Source organism: Branchiostoma floridae, chromosome 19, assembly GCF_000003815.2.
Source record: "Branchiostoma floridae strain S238N-H82 chromosome 19, Bfl_VNyyK, whole genome shotgun sequence".
In the NCBI taxonomy this organism is placed as follows: domain Eukaryota; kingdom Metazoa; phylum Chordata; class Leptocardii; order Amphioxiformes; family Branchiostomatidae; genus Branchiostoma; species Branchiostoma floridae.
This window is the reverse complement of record NC_049997.1, coordinates 16142820-16159066: the sequence shown is the minus strand read 5'-3', so window position 1 is coordinate 16159066 and position 16247 is coordinate 16142820. Positions and strand designations below refer to the sequence as shown.

Genomic DNA, 16247 nt, shown 5'->3' with positions numbered 1-16247 from the left:
CACACTTGCCTTGAACTTAACACATAAACCGACAAGAATTCTCATGATGTTCAAATGCAACTCTTTTTTTTTTCCTTCTTGATTATCATTTTTAAAGACAAAAGTCTCTTGCTGAAGCTCTTCACTCTCTGCTTGTCATAGTTGTCTTGTTGTTTGGAAATAAATAGTGCCAAAACATTTTTTCAGTCCCTCTACCCTTCTGTCTTTACTGCATTGGTGCCATTGCCTGGAAAACAAAGAAAAAATTCAAAATATATCAATATATTCTCTACAAATATACATATTCTTTAAGACGTAAACCACCCTGAAACATTCTCTCACCTCCATTGCTTACTTTCTCTAAAACAAAGAATCTATACGTCGACGAAGATTAGACATATCCAGGTAATAAGAGTATGCAGTTATTAAAAAACTGGATATGATTTTCTAAAAGAATCTATACATTTATGAAGGTTAGACACCCAGGTAAAAATATTCAAATACAAGTACAAAAATCCAGTTGTAGCCTAGTGATCAAATTTGTATTTGAAAGTCTAAAGTATATGTTTTACAGTGTTGTTCCTTTGAAAAATATATCCCCAAATTTAAAAAAAATGTTTCTATATATTCACTATCCAGAATAGAAGACTGGCTCTAGCTGGCCATGTAGCACGTCATGAGGAGATGGCCGCCAAAGTTCTCCTCTGGGAACTTGACATAAAGAGAAAAAGGGGACGACCAAACCTGACACTTAAGAATGTACAGGAGGGGGAGGTCGGTTTAAAGGACTACAACCTGCTAGCCGCCATGGTAGATAGAGATGCATGGGCAGACATCATATGAGGATGAACTGAACTTAACTGAACTGAACTATATAAATCACAGCTGCAACAAATAATTATACATATACATATACATATACATACATGAGCATGTATTTACTTGTAACATGCATCTTCTTGTATATGTCATCAATAAACATTTACCACAAATGACTTCATCTTGCTGTCTGCTTCAAGATTTGTATGAGCTGAAAGGTCTTCAAAACTTTTTTGGAGACCTTTCGAAATTTCTCTCTTAAATCATTGGTCTTTACCTCCATTGTTTTCCTCTATGGCGTCCTCGGGTAAGACACACTTCCAGAGTCCGTACGTCGTGCCTACGTTTGTCTGCCACAGTCGCAGCGTGCCGTCCTCCGAACCGCTGGCGTACAATTCTCCGTCGGGAGAGAAACGCACGCAGTGGACTGGTCCAAAGTGTCCTTTGTAAGATTCTAAGAAAGGAGAATTACATGTAAGTGTCTAGGAATTCAACCTTTGTTGTCAGTTACATGTGACAAAAAAACTCTTAAAATTGACAGGAATTTTAAACAAAGAAGAGGAAAATATCAGGGCTCATAGTGAACACAGCAACCAGTTTGGAACCTTGCACAGGAGTTCAAGTTCAAGACATAATTTCAAATGTATATACTATAAATGCGAAAATGTTGCTGTTGGTTTTATGTTCGCGGTTTTGCGGTGATCGCTTCACAGTAAACTAAAAACACAGGAAAAATTTTTGTTTTGCTTTCTCCTTGTCTACCTCCTTGTCTAAGTTCTGCATGTATCTGCTGTACATTGTAAGTTGTATTATGATGTGTTGGATGCGCCTGTTAAGATGAATACTTACAATTTGAAAGCACAATTGAACACAGGCCTGATCTTTGGCTGTTTGAAACATATGTAATCAGAGGATAGATACACTTAGATCAGTGACAGTAGAACATGACAGTGCTACCAAAAGCGACTGTTTGTAGCACCCTTTCCTTGTTGCATCATGGTTTCCATTACTGTTCATTATGCAGCTACAGTGCTATTGCCAACTCAAAAACCACCACAACACTCAATTTTTCTTCCTACCACAAAATTAACTGCTTGGAAAATATATCAACAATACTTTGGAAGATTTTAATGTATAAGTGCAATGTTCTTACCCAGCTCTGAGCCAGTTTCATAGTCAAACTTGTAGAGTTTGAAGTCCTCTCCACCGATGACGTAGGATCCCTTGTCTTCATTCAGCGAGGCTGAGTACACTTGTGATGGTGTGCTGTAGGACTTCAACTTCTCTAAACTGTAGGGAAGACAGTGAAAGAAATGTAATGTGATCAAGACTTGAGGCTACATGTAACTAAATGTAACATTGAGTACATGTACCAGGGATTGAAATACTTTTCATTGTAAATCAGATTACCCCGAAAAGCTCAGCCAAATATGAGGTTGGTCATGAGTATCTGACTTCGGTTGGGGAGGTAAAAGGCGGTAGAAAGAGAGGGATGGGCTCCACCTCGTAATAAGATACAAAATATAAAATTTACTTGATGGATAAATTTTGTTAACTATCAGATGCTTCAGACAGTTTTATCCACTATCTTTTGTAGTGACCTAGTCATGTCCTAGTGCTGTCTAAAATATCTGAACGTTTACAAAGCATATCCAGTTGCTTTACTAAGTAGTGACCCACCCCTCTCCTTACACCGCCCTATACCTCCCCAATCGAAGTCAGGCACCCACTTTTACACCTAGATGGAGTAAGGAAAGTTGTGTAAAGTGATTGGTAGCATGACAGGATTTGAACCCAGGACCTTTGAGTTCTTGGCCAAATGCTCTGCAGTTACATAGGGTTGGACAAGTCAACTAGCCTGATAGTCCCGTGCAAGTGAAAGTGCTGATTGGACAAGTGCTACCCCACTTGCCGAGTTGGGCAAGTAAACTTTTCCCATGAGTGACATCTTGATACACTTGTTAATTTTCAGTCATGGTATCAAGCATAAAGCCAGTAAATTGAATAAATGTAAAATAATTCCATTCCTGGAGGTGAAAATACACAGAAAAATTTCATTTAACTTTCGCGGTGGTTTTAAGTTTGCGGTTAAGTGACCACCGTAAAAACGGTGAACATAAAACCAACAACAACATTTCTGCATTTAAAGTACTCTGCAGTTACACCACAAGACCCCAAAAACAGAAGACACTCTTACCTGTCAGCGTTGAAGAAACTGACAGTTCTGCCGTTGGTGACCACCAGAATGGAGCCGTCCTTAGTCAGAGACATGTCCGTCACGATGCTGTCAAAGTCCAGCTTCTTTACCTCTGTTTGTGATGTGATGTCCCACATTCTGGAAAATAGAAATACATGTAATTATTGTTGCTTTATTGTGTATGCACGTGAGTGAAGGTCCATTATGTAACATTAAGACAACATACATTTTTCTACCATTTCTAGAACATAGTAAGTGAGAATAACACTATAGAATTCAGAATTGTATACTAGTACCAATATTTAGGCCTAGGACAATAAATGTTGTGTTTCTTGTTTTAGTCCTGAAAAAATTAGGGTCAGTAGGTAGGGAATATATAATTTTTTCTTGTAACTTTTTTTAGGCTGGCCAAAACTTTATTGATACATATTACAATACAGTTGAACAAAGTAAACTGAATTGCAAAGTCTTTCAATGTCAAACCTTAATTTTGTGCATAATAGATACATTTATTCTTCATTAGATAGGACAAGCAGTGTTTTTACTTCAATACGAAGCCGGCTGAATAAAAATTCTAACTGGAAGCTATGTGACTCCACTGTCCACCCAAAAAAAGTCTAGGGTCAGCAGTTTTTTTTAGGGTAGGTAGGGAAACAGAAAACATAAAACCTTTTTCCTAGGCCCAAGAATTACATTGCTGGAAGTAAAAATGCATATAAAAGGGACTTTCATCAAGTGTAAAATTGGTTTGGGCAAGTAAATTTTTTCATGTACTTGCCAGACAGGACAAGTCAATTTTAGAAAACTTGTTCAACCCTGATGCACTTTACAACTTCATACATATCAAAATGAAGAAAATTCAACACAAACATACCTAATTGTTTTGTCGTCACCACCGCTGACCAACCGTTTCCCATCCGGCAGAAACAGCGCATCCTTTACGTAGTTGGTGTGACCGGTGAAGACCACAGGGTCCGCTTCTGGCTTGTTCAGGTCAAAAATCTTCAACAGTTTTTCATTTCCCCCTGTTAACAATTGGTTGCTGTCCTAGAGATGGAGAAGAGATAAGGGACGATTCATTAATATACCTTGACAGATGGAGCCTTTGGTAGGGACAATTCAATAACAACTTTAAGGAATGGATTGCTCATATGGTATTGGACACTGACAATGTCAAATGTATAAAATAATGGATTCAATAAGAAGAATGTAAATGAATTTAGTACTAGTACCTGTGTGGAGTGAGGAAAGCTATGCAGGCTTTTAGCCAGGCATGCGCCAACGCGTCATCTGGATGCACTTTTCTTAGAATAACAAGAAATTTGATGCCCCTGGACTCCCTTACAGTTACACTACAGAGAAAATCATCTGTATCGCGACTCACCAATAAGTTTGGACTCCCTATTATAAAATTCTAGCTAAAAGCCTGAAGCTATGTTAAGTGCCTTTCCCAAGGGCATAAGAGTGATGATATATTTAGGGAGATTTCGACCTCTCAGTTTTGGGCCAAACACCCATTACGCCAATTGGGTTTCAGAAAGTTGATATTATTAAGTCAAACAAGTGAATGAAGGAATAGATAAAGGATGTATGAATACTAATTTGAATAGACATACAATTTACTTAGTGATTGAGTGAGTAAATGTACAGTACCTTAGAAAAGTCCACACTCTTCACTATGTGCTTGTGTGAAAATGTTGCAGTTTCCTCCCCCGACACAGCATCCCAGACTTTCCTGTGAAAGTTATTATGATCATAATAAGTGAACAGAACTTCAGTACACCATTGGGGTTAAATATAACTCAGGTCTTCTTTCAAAGCCAATCCCCATACAAGCCCGTGACCGAGAGGTCGCCGGTTCGAATCCGCCTGCCGTGTTGCCGGTCTTGTGCCCTTGGGAAAGGCAATTTACACGACTTTCCTCACTTTACTCAAGTGAAAATGAGTCGTCCCTCGGATAGGACGTTGAATGGAGGTCCCGTGTTTGGGGAGAGCCACACCTCGGGCACGTAAAAGAACCCGCCACATGTGCGATGGTGCGATGTGGCGGATAAAACCATTCCGGCCAAAATGGGGTAGGGAATTTCCCGAGCAGCCTCGTAACCCCTGCTTCGCCTATTGAGTCAGTGAAGTCAAGCTTGCTTAAGCTTGATGTTTCTGACTTAGGGAGAAGAGATGCTGCTACAGTTATCGCTATGGGCCGCTCTTCATCACCATGATGGTAACATCAGGCCCTACGAACATGATTTAGAAAAAAAAAAAAAAAACTAATAATGTATTCTTCAAATACATAACTGCACCAATGCTTAGATTGAGTGAGTGAGTGAGTGAGTGAGTGAGTGAGTGAGTGAGTGAGTGAGTGAGTGAGTGAGTGAGTGAGTGATCAGAGAGTGAGTGAGTGACTCACTGAGTGAGTGGGAATTGATTGAACTATAAAACACCTGCTTGAAAGTGAATGCCTATTTATATTTTTCCCTGTCAGGAACCAGTCAGAACATATTAGCTGTATACATATGGACAGCTACAGACTTGTGATGGCAAAAATTGTATTGGTAAGATTTTTTTTTTTACTTGCACACAATACTAAAGCCAAAGGCAATCTTGACAAAAACATTCTGCATTTCTGTGAATATTCTAGCAATACTTTGATGAAGGTTAGACATCCAGGTAATAAGATACGATAAATAGAAATTACTCAAGCAACTGGATATGATTCTAGCAATACTAATTATAAGTTTTGGCTTACGCGGTAAAGTCGGCAGCACCAGTAGCGGCTCTGGTAGCATCTTCGTTCAGCGTAGCGCCCCAGACAGCGCCCTTGTGTCCGAGGAACGTGCCGATCCAGTCTCCCGTATCACCCTGACGTAACATAGGCTTCCCATCTGGGACATACCAAAATACAAGAAAATATTATCATTATGTTAAATACATAAGATCATACTGGCATATAGATTATGATTTTAGTTACTGCTGTTGCAGTTAGACTTGAAAACAGCGTGAAGACTTCTAAACAATTTCTATGATCATGCGATTTTTTTTCATTGTGTAAAAAGAACAAAGCACGATCAAGTACTTTTTGGTTACAACGAAAGTATAATTGCATCATAAGGTTTTATCTAAACAAGGAGGTTATATAACCTCCTTGATCTAAACAAAGAAAATATTTATGAATCTACACAGACATATACAGGTATGTGTGCTCATCAACAATGTGGGATTTATGGTAAGAGTTGCTAACATTTAAGCATGGTTAATGTGCGTCAGGCTTTTGGACAGCTGTTCATTTATATATTTTGAGCATGCTTGCCACATGCATGTCATGTTCATGCCCCCCTCCCCACCGCCAACTTTAGCTACAATTTAGTACAAATACCGCGTAGGAAACAACAAAAACACGGCGTCAAAAGTTTGTCCCTACCTTTACAGGCGCTGATGAGAAAGTAGCCATACGGAGTGAGTCTGCTGAAGGCTAGTTTGACCACAGGACGGGTGTGACCACTGCAAGATAGCGGAGTTTGGCGAATGGCGGCCATCTTGGGGAGGGGGTTGTAAGAAGGACTGAACATAGCGTATGATTCGCGACATACCATGAGGAGCAGTTTGAATAAAATTTTGAAATAATAATAATAATAAAAGAACTGGTTTCAAATTATAGAATATAAAGTATTGTGCTGGATAGTTTTTGGGGAAAACTCCTTTTCTTCTTTTACTTTTACAGTTCTTGTTGGCATTAAGTTAATAGATTTGGAAACTAACCACTCATCAGCGACACCTGTCGTTTTAGATTCGAAGTGCAAGAATCTACTTGCTACCAGTACTGTACATGTATATTACGAACAGTAGTAAACTTTATTTGACCAAAAGATCAACTACTACGTATATTAGCATTATTGCAGTCAACATGAAACCTTATTTATGACCGAAATTTGTAAGAAAAGTGAACATTATGAAAGTGATATTTTGTGCTGCTTTATTTCTCAGAATTGAGATTTTCAAACATAACGTTAAAATACTAAGACAGTATGACAAGAAAAAGTTGTGAAGTTCAAAATGTGATTGCTTGTACAATGAGAGTAAACAAAATACCCATATAGGTAATCATAGCACTCATACGTTCTGCACAAATATGCAATTTAATAGAAGAATGTTGCTCATTTTTCTATAAAAAAAATCGATAAACAAAAATAAACTCTCTTGCAATGACTTCATACTATTTCTAGAAGGACCGACTATCTTTACAGACGCCATTACATCATTATCCTTATTTTAATACATCTAGAAGTTCAGTGCTATTAATGGCAACAGAGGAAACCCCAGAACAATAGGCGTTGCTATGACGTAAACAAATAGGCTCGCCCGGTAAAATTGTCGGTTGCTACGGCTGTCAATCACAGCAACTATTCTGGGTACGACCGCTACAACCATTATGCGCTAAAGGCAGTTGTTCTGCAACGTTTGTGCATTGAGCGCGTCTAAATTGAGGATACGACTACTATCCAGCTGTGTGCTGTCTCTAAATACTGCCGGTCATTGACATTATACGGCAGTTATTTTCGGAGTCGCCTGGAGGCATATGAGGTAACTCTTTCAGTCGAAAGAGTATATAAAGGCCACGTTGGAAGGCGTTACTACGGAAAAAATACCACCACAACAAGAAGCAACAACTTTATTCTACGGCGAGGAAACCCCACAAGAAGAAGTTTGAAAATGGTGGCTGCAGCTGAGAAGAACTTCAAATCCTGCGTTTTTTCTACGGTAGCTTTTGTAGCTATCTTAGGCGCTCTTGTGCCATACGCTCTTGTAAGGTAAGACTATATCATTTTTTATGTACACACTGTGCCTTTTTGTTGAGTACGTGGTTCAAAAGTTTGTTTTATAAGCAAAAACAACACCGTTTAACCTGATTTTTTTCCATCATAAAATAGAAACGGCGAACTATTCGTTTAGCAAGTTGAAACGGATAAATTTGTGATCATGAACGCTACATTTCAGATTCCAAACAGATTTTTCCAACCTCCTCTTGAGGTGGGCTTGCAACGGTTTCTAAAGACCAGATATGCGAATATTGTAATCATAAAATCATGATCTTGGATCCGGTTTATATCCGGGCGCGTGCATTCATAGTTGGTGGCGTCACGGGGAAAAGCAGTATTTTCGTAAATTTGTTTTTATTTTTGGACCGCCTCCTGGTAGACTGGGGAACCGGCAGTCCTGATATCGTAGGGGGTGGGGGTGGGTGTCATGAGATTCAGAGAAAACGTCATGGCATATATCGGGGCAAGAATTGATAGAAACTAAAACGGTTTGCCCAATATTGCAAGTTTACATCGTAAACGCAAAATGCAAGCCGTCTGCTGTCGGATTTTTAGCTCAAATGGATACAACAGTTTGGATTTTTGCGTCATAAACGGAGCATAAAGTTTGTCTTGTCTTTTGACCGTTTTTTGTTTGTTTCCTAGGGTACAATTCATAGTGAAAGAAGAAATCTTCATAGCCGCTCCGCCCGAAGAAGTGTTCGCCTTTCTGAGCGGCGTCCGATTGCTCGACCTAGTACATCCGTACAGGTGAGTTTTAAAATGTCCTTGGTTTAGTTTTTCGTGTACATGTGTGTTCTGTATGTGATCACATATTCAGTGGGCGTTTGTTTATATGTTTGTGAAAAAGCTGTGGACGGCTCTGTATGGATACTTGGTATAAGGGTAATTAGCAGTCTAGTATAAGTAGATCATTACATTGCAGGGATTATATTGCGTGTGTTACGTAACGCGTCTTTTCAGTTTAAATTTGTGAATGCGTGTCAACAAAGTTAAGGCCAAGCTTGACCATGGGCCTCCTAGCTGTTCTTTTTCTTTTAAGTGTTAAAAGCAAAATATTTTGACATCAAATGAATTACCAGTAATACGTACCGGACAAAACTCTACTGCTTCTACATTGCGGAGAAGTTGCAGTATCAGTTCCATGTTTTCCCATATTATATTACCACTGATACTATTGGACCCAAGACGAAGAAAAATGTATTACTGAAGAAAAGAAATGTGTCACTGAGTTGAATAGATAGCAACAGGTTTATAAAGCGAGTGTAGTCTTAGAAATACGTGTTTTTATACCATGCGTAAACTTAGTTATATGTATAGTATATTTGTTTATGATTGTGTTGTTCCTGTTATGGGCCATATGCCCGAAATAAAGGAACAAAAAAAGAAAGTTTTTTAATGTTTGTAGGCTATTACATGAGGAAAAAGAGTTAGCAGCTTCACTCATACACTACTAGTATATGATATTGGTTTTCTCCGAACATATGAATTACCGTATGTACATAAAAATGGGCCCAACCGTGTCAAGTTTTTAAACATTTTTTCTGCCTTGTTTTGGTTCAGAATCGAAGCCCGTGACATCCAACATTTCAGCGATGTGGAGTTGAACTACACCAGTGTAGAGAGGGTGGACTATGTAAAGGGGGTCTACTCCACGATATATGCCTTTCCTGTGTGGGTACAGTTTGCAAAGTAAGTGTAGTTGCTGTTGTTGTTGTTGTTGGAGGTATTGCTTCTGCCTTCTCTCTCTCTCTCTCTCTCTCTCTCTCTCTCTGTCTCTCTCTCTGTCTCTCTCTCTCTCTCTCTCTTTCTCTCTATCTTTTAATCCGTCCCAGTCTGTGAGTGTGAGTGTGTGTGTGTGTGTGTGTGTGTGTGTGTGCTTGTTTATATGTATGTTCGTCTGTTTGTTTGTTTCCGCACTACAGTTTCTGTACCTGGTGCCAGAAGGCGCTTTGCTTTATTGTCACTGATAGTCTTATATTGTCAACATTTGCAAAGCATTAAAAGCCATGGACCCTACTACTTTTTGTAGCATGGCACCGTAAACGACAACAAAGATGCTGTCCCAAACGTGACTGACTCAATATCCCACAGATTCAGTCACATTTCGGGCGATGTGAATCAAAATTTTAAAAAAATGTACTTTAGTTTGTGATTCAAAAACCTTATTTTCCTACAACTAGTCTATCTAGTGAAGCTTTTAACTAAAAGAATGAAGTACTGTGACAAATTTTGATCTAAGAATGATATATTCTTATTTTCCCATAGAATCAACAACGGATACCAAGTGCGCTCGACCTATGACGTCCTAAACGGAACCCTCATTGCACGACAGGCATTCACCATCACAACCGCAGAGCATGCCGGTCGTAACGGAACTTTGCTCACAGACAAAAATCTGATGGAATGTCCTTGGATTTATTCTTACGCCACATTTTGGAAAGCCAAAGAGGCACATAAGGACATCCTCGAAGGAATGAAGCAGCTGCTTGAGAGAAAAAGCGTCTTCGAACTGAATTTACCGAGTAGGTATGTCACCGGAAGTGACGTCATGAGTCAACACATCCTATGTGTTGCGAATCAGTAAGACATTTTGGTTAATATATTGCCTGGTGATAAAAAATATTGACGGATAGATTTTAATTCTTTATCAACAAATGTGTACACGCACATGCATAAGATTATACTTCATTTAATTTATGAAATTATGTTTTCAAGTATGGAATCGTCGCCATCTTAGCCAGTATTTCTTCCCTAAAATACGCTACCTATAATACAATATTCTGATAATTTATGATAATATGTGCTGATATGAATATGGCTTATGGGCTTAAATGGACAACTGTATAAGCAATAGAGTAGAGTTGTAGAAGAAATAGAAGTGATATAAAGTATTTTATTATCATTAACTCTAGATGCTGAATTGACAAACCCTTTCTCTTTAAATAAATTCTCAATGTCTTTGTTTAAGAAAATAAAGGTAAACGTTAATTGAAAAGTTCATCTGTGTCGGTAGAAGTCATTCTCAATTTAAGTTGAAATGTAATGTAAAATATAAAGAATCTGGACTTATCAAATTTTTTGACAGTCTAACTCCAGTCTTTGTAAAGTAATATGAACAATCCACTGCTTCTGTGACGTCACGTCTTACACGACATACTGTGTAGAACACGTGACTTGTTGAGCAGTTGATCATAAGTTGCAGAAAGGTTATCGCAACCCCCGTCTCTGTTGAGGGACAGTACTAAAGTCCTGATGAACGTAAACACTGTAACGGTTGACCAGAAAAGGATATGCCTTTACTCTCAGAGCGTCCTACAAGGTTTAGCGTCATTCCGTATAAAGATAAATAATTCAATTTAAAAACACACTCGATTATTCTCTCACACATGCGCTACATCTATTTATTTATTCAATCATTCAGTCGCTCATACATCTATGCCACCTACTTCCTCATTCCTCTCGCTCAAACACTATCTCCTTACTAACTCAAAATTATATAACTGCAAGAATTATACTCGAATAGAATATCTGTTGCAATTGTGTCCTCCTACCTCCTTACTAACTCAAAATATATAACTGCAAGAATTATACTATTTATAGGGCTCCCTTGGAAATCAGTTACCACGTTAACTGAAGGGACTACCCTAAAGATCAATAAATAAATAAAATAAATACTCGAATAGAATATCTGTTGCATTTGTGTCCTCCTACCTCCTTACTAACTCAAAATATATAACTGCAAGAATTACACTCGAATAGAATATCTGTTGCAATTGTGTCCTCGAGAAAGGCACTATGCGTGACTTTCGAATTCCTAACTCCACCCGGGTGTGAGAAATGGTAACCAGACCAGACTTTTCGAGTGAGGAGGTAAAAGGTGAAGGAGAAAGTTGGACTACGCCTTACCCCTACCCTTATACTGTACTAGACTCCGTTGCAGTCTTCGAACGGGGCTGATTTTTTGGGGGAGGGGTGGTGTTGCTATCACAGCAAACTCCCTTTCACAGCATACTCCCTTCCTCGGCAAACTCCCTTTCCCGGCACAAAAGAACCCAGCCAACGTTGAAAATCGCGAACCAACGCCACCCCCCTCCCCCCAATAAAAACCAGCCCCGTTCGAAGACTGCAACGGAGTCTACAGTATACAGTCAAACCTGTACTAGGGGCCACCTGTACTAGGGGCCACCTCCACTTTTTGTCGGTCCCTTGGGTATTTTATCTACAAGTTGCCACCTCTATACAGAGGCCACCTGTCTATAGTATATAGTGGCCACATTTGTCCGGTCCCTTGAGTGGCCGCTATAGACAGGTTTGACTGTTCTGTACCCTGCTAGACACAGTGGATAACAGCCCGCTGCCCCTACAGCCCCACAAATGACTTGTAACTAGCGCTAGATTTTTGTCAGATACGTTCAAGTTTTATCCAAATAGAGTGTGTATCATTGATACAGATCACATCCGACCTTGCGTCTATTGACCTTGTCAAGCCATGTGAGTCACACCTGGCCATGGTAGCCTGGGGATGTGTGAGTTAACTCACTGATCCTGACATACTGTAAATGCATTTAAGTTAGTGGGGATTTAATTTCGCGGTAGCGGGTAAAATGACTTTTCGCGGCGGTAACACCACAGACTGCGGTCTAATACCATTATAGAAAAATATTCGCGGTGGTTTTAAGTTCGCGGTGAAGTGGTCACCGCGAAAATCGCGTTCATTAATCCATTTACATTTACAGTGCGTAGGAAAAAAACCACACGATTTATGTAGAGCTCGCTAATACTCGCATTTACTGAGGCCACACTTACTTAAGTTGACGGACGGATGACGTCCTCTGGAGACTCCCAAATTAATGCACGGGGTGAAAAAAAACTAAACATCCAGGACTAAGTTTGTTCAATGTTCACCTCTAGTAAGACTGTACTATAATTGTTGCCAATTCAATAAGTTATGAACATGCGTATTTGTGTAAGTTAGTGTCAGTGTGTGTGTGTTAGTGTGTGTTAGTGTGTGTTAGTGTGTGTTAGTGTGTGTGTGCGTATACGCTCACGCACGTGTTTGTGTGAGTTAGTGTGTGTATGTGTGTGTGTGTGTGTGTGTGTGTGTACTTTGTAGCTTACTAGTATTTTGTAACATGAAGGCTGCAGTTTCCATGTCTGTCACAAGATGGCGTTTCCAAAACACCTGCCATGTATATGTTGAAAGTGAAAAATAAAAAGACAGAAATCATCATGATAAAGCACAATTTACTTGAACCTAGTCGTTTTATATTTGGAGGCTATAAATATCTCTCAGAAACGCTACCACTTTCTTGAAGGTAGAAAAAAATAGTTTTCATTGTATTTCAAATTCCAAACAATTCAACTACCGTACTATACATGTAAAGCTTTTCTGGTCAAATTGAAGGGGTATAATTCGTTTCAAATCCTTTGTGTGAATAAGGGTGTCATTATGGTTTAGAGCCGGTTTCGATTCTTTTATAAAAACACGCCAAAAATATAGTATTTTTCAAGTTGAATTCCGTGTTAGAATTATCCAGGCATTTTGCCGTGACAACGGCAAAGTCCTTGTCAATTACATTTATCCACTTATGGTAAAAATAGCAGCTTATTTGCAGCCTCAAGGTGGGCCGAATAACCTGTTTAGGAAATCACCCGGATAAAGATCAAAGCCTTTAATGTTATCGTCTTGTGTAAACTATCATCTTTAAATCTCCTCATACGTAAAGGTGTCAATCTTAAGATTTAAATAGATGTGTGTTTTGTATGTGGTGTATTGGTAAACATAGTTACCAAGTAAACAACGAAGTTTCTTCATTCAGAAGCGACGCGCAGGGATTTTTGTAGATTTCTGTGATTAAACCGATTCTGAATTGAAAATATAAATATAGTGCGGTCACGATGACTCAGCTCAATTTCGCTGTAAGATGTATTGGCGTTAACATTTTGCGTTTATTTTCTAATTTTCCTTGAGATACTTGCGTTTTTTTAAGGAGGTATAAAAATTCAATCGTTTTTTGTTTATGCGTGTGTTTGTGTGTGCGTATGTGTGTGTGTGTGTGTGTGTGCGTGTGTGTGTGTGTGTGTGTGTGTGTGTGTGTGTGTGTGTGTGTGTGTGTGTGTGTGTGTGTGTGTGTGTAAGTTTGGGCATGTGAACACTGGCGAGTTGGGTTGGAGGATGTGTGTGTGCGCGCGCGCGTGTGTGTGTGCTTATGTATGTGTTTGTGTGTATGTCTTTGTGTGTGTGTTCGTGTGTATGTCTGTGAATGTATGTGCGTTTTTGTTTGTGTGTTCGTATGTATGTGTGTGTGTGTGTGTGTGTGTTCGTGTGTTTGTGCATTTGTATGCTTTTGTGTAACCAATGAGGTTGAAAGAGGGACTGGTGTATCATAACACTTACTACATAGTTACGGTCTCCGGTATGGGAAACACACAGTTCGAGCTTTCACTGAACTTCAAATGACCTAGATTTCAAATACCACCCTGATACCACAAAGATTAACGCTTTTGTGTGCACATTTCAAAGGCATATATACATCTTAGGTTCTCGATATATGCAGGCATAATCATTTTCTCAAGTCAGGTATTCAAAGTTTTTTTTTTCCAAAGTCATTGCGGTTATGTAGGAACACAGCTTTCGACCCGTACATCCGTACATGCGCTTCGTGAGGTAAGACTTTGTTGTAGGTACCGTAAATATTTTTAGGTTCGCGGGTATTTTATTTCGCGTTAGCGGGAAAAGGGTGGTTTTAAGATCGCGATAGTACCATGCACAGTAGTCTCTTGTTAAAAATGTTCGCGGTGTTTTTGTGTTCGCTGAGAAACGACCGCCGCGAAAACCGCGAACATTAAGCCATCGCGAAAGTTTCTGCATTTACAGTATTCGCAGTCTGCAGCTGAAAACAGCTTGACCCGTACTTACCTATACACTTCGTCTGAATTGCATCTCGTCAAAGAGGAGATGCAGAGAAAACGAAGGCATGAAAAAAGAACAAAAGAACTAGACGGAAAGAAAGAAAGATAGAAAGAGAGAGGGAAGAGAAAGAAAGAGAATGAAAGAAGGAAAGAAAGAAGGAAAGAAAGAAAGAAGGGAAGAAATTTTACAGATAGAGAAGTGAGGAGGAGATAGGGAGATTAAAATGAAAGAAGAGATAGAAGAAAGACATTGAACGACATCACGAAGTCTGTGAAACATTAAGGGATCACAGTTCAATTAAAGTTGGATATTATTACTGAGCTATACATACTTTTGAGTCGGTTGTGGTCGATCTCGGCATATATGTCTGGAATAGTGACTTACATCCAGGTGATATTGGCCAGTTGTGGTACTTATTTGTACTTCTAACAACCCCACCCCCATCGTGTCATTGGAACATCCCATTTTGGTTGATCAAAGAAAGTTAACGCAAGTGAGTGACAGAAAGTTCACTTTTTCTGACAGAAACAAGGGCATGTATGGAGTATGATATCTGTCCATAATATGTTTATTACATGGAATCAAGAACTAGGGTATGATTTGTAAGAAGGCTGCACGTGTTAATTTCTTACAAATGAGTCTATTAGATAATGATATCTCGTACAAAGGTCTTTTAGATAATACGATTTCGTACAAAGTGTATTAGATAATAAGATGATACTTGGATACTTGTAATCAGGAAATGTTGTATTTTATTGTCATTTTTGCCATAGGCACTTTATACCTTGTCAATGTCGACGTTACTGTATTTAATAACGAAGTCCGGAGATGTTCTACGGTGATAATTAGACATTCTTCCGTTCTAAACGCCCTCATCCGGATTTGTTCTGATCGTGTTTTGGAGAGTCGTGTTCGAGCTATTACACGCCTACTCTCACAGAAATTCGGCAACAATTGGTGAATGTATGTGCGTTTACATGTACATGTGTGTTTGTGTGTATGTGTGTGTGTGTGCGTGTGTGTGTGTGTGTGTGTGTGTGCGTGTGTGTGTGTGTTTGTGTGTGTGTGTGTGTGAGTCTGCGTGTCTGTGTGCGTGTGTGATTGCAACTTTTGGTAACTTTTCGTTAAGTGTATGCGTGTTTACTTCCCTCACTCACTCACACACACACAAACACACAGTGTGTGTGTGAGTGAGGGAATGCGTGTGTTTGTGTGTGTGTGTGTGTCTGTCTGTCTGTGTGTGTGTGTGTGAGTGAGTGTGTGTGTGTGCATATACGTGTACACTTATGTATGTATGTGCATATGTATGTACGTAAATGTGATTGTGTGTGTGTGTGTAGGTGTATGTGTGTGCTTGTGTGTTTATGCGTGTGCGTGAGAGCGAGTGTATGTGTGTGTGCATATGCGTGTACGTTTCTGTACTATGTACATGTATGTGTATACTCTCCAAGGAGAGGTTGAATCGCGCAGATATAGTACGTAGTCGAGAAAGTTACACGGGTGCTCTTCCTACGATAAATTA

General features: G+C 39.3%; 2 protein-coding genes across 2 annotated transcripts; one reads left to right on the top strand and one right to left on the bottom strand.

Moving 5' to 3' along the window:
- Window positions 1-44: 44 nt before the first annotated feature.
- On the bottom strand, window positions 45-6573 carry LOC118406854 (serine-threonine kinase receptor-associated protein-like). The gene is made up of 8 exons (XM_035807210.1): window positions 6414-6573; window positions 5742-5877; window positions 4649-4730; window positions 3870-4042; window positions 2996-3133; window positions 1952-2088; window positions 1076-1252; window positions 45-226 (listed from the first exon to the last, which is right to left on the bottom strand). Exons 1-8 carry the CDS (start codon window positions 6559-6561, stop codon window positions 192-194), a joined length of 1026 nt encoding a protein of 341 aa, XP_035663103.1. The 5' UTR covers window positions 6562-6573; the 3' UTR covers window positions 45-191.
- Window positions 6574-7391: 818 nt separating this feature from the next.
- Window positions 7392-10736, top strand: LOC118406973. Its single transcript, XM_035807374.1, has 4 exons — window positions 7392-7800; window positions 8455-8559; window positions 9373-9501; window positions 10078-10736. Exons 1-4 carry the CDS (start codon window positions 7703-7705, stop codon window positions 10394-10396), a joined length of 651 nt encoding a protein of 216 aa, XP_035663267.1. The 5' UTR covers window positions 7392-7702; the 3' UTR covers window positions 10397-10736.
- Window positions 10737-16247: the final 5511 nt, after the last annotated feature.

What these genes read in the sequence shown, in the direction of transcription:
- LOC118406854 (XM_035807210.1), bottom strand. Translation starts at nt 6,561, where the DNA reads ATGTTCAGTCCTTCTTACAACCCCCTCCCCAAGATGGCCGCCATTCGC. An exon ending in TCTCATCAGCGCCTGTAAAG is followed by an intron (nt 5,878 to 6,413) that starts GTAGGGACAAAC and finishes GGTATGTCCCAG; the next exon opens with ATGGGAAGCCTATGTTACGT. An exon ending in AGTTTCTTCAACGCTGACAG is followed by an intron (nt 2,089 to 2,995) that starts GTAAGAGTGTCT and finishes TCTTCCCTACAG; the next exon opens with TTTAGAGAAGTTGAAGTCCT.
- LOC118406973 (XM_035807374.1), top strand. Translation starts at nt 7,703, where the DNA reads ATGGTGGCTGCAGCTGAGAAGAACTTCAAATCCTGCGTTTTTTCTACG. An exon ending in GTGCCATACGCTCTTGTAAG is followed by an intron (nt 7,801 to 8,454) that starts GTAAGACTATAT and finishes TTTGTTTCCTAG; the next exon opens with GGTACAATTCATAGTGAAAG. An exon ending in GTGTGGGTACAGTTTGCAAA is followed by an intron (nt 9,502 to 10,077) that starts GTAAGTGTAGTT and finishes ATTTTCCCATAG; the next exon opens with AATCAACAACGGATACCAAG.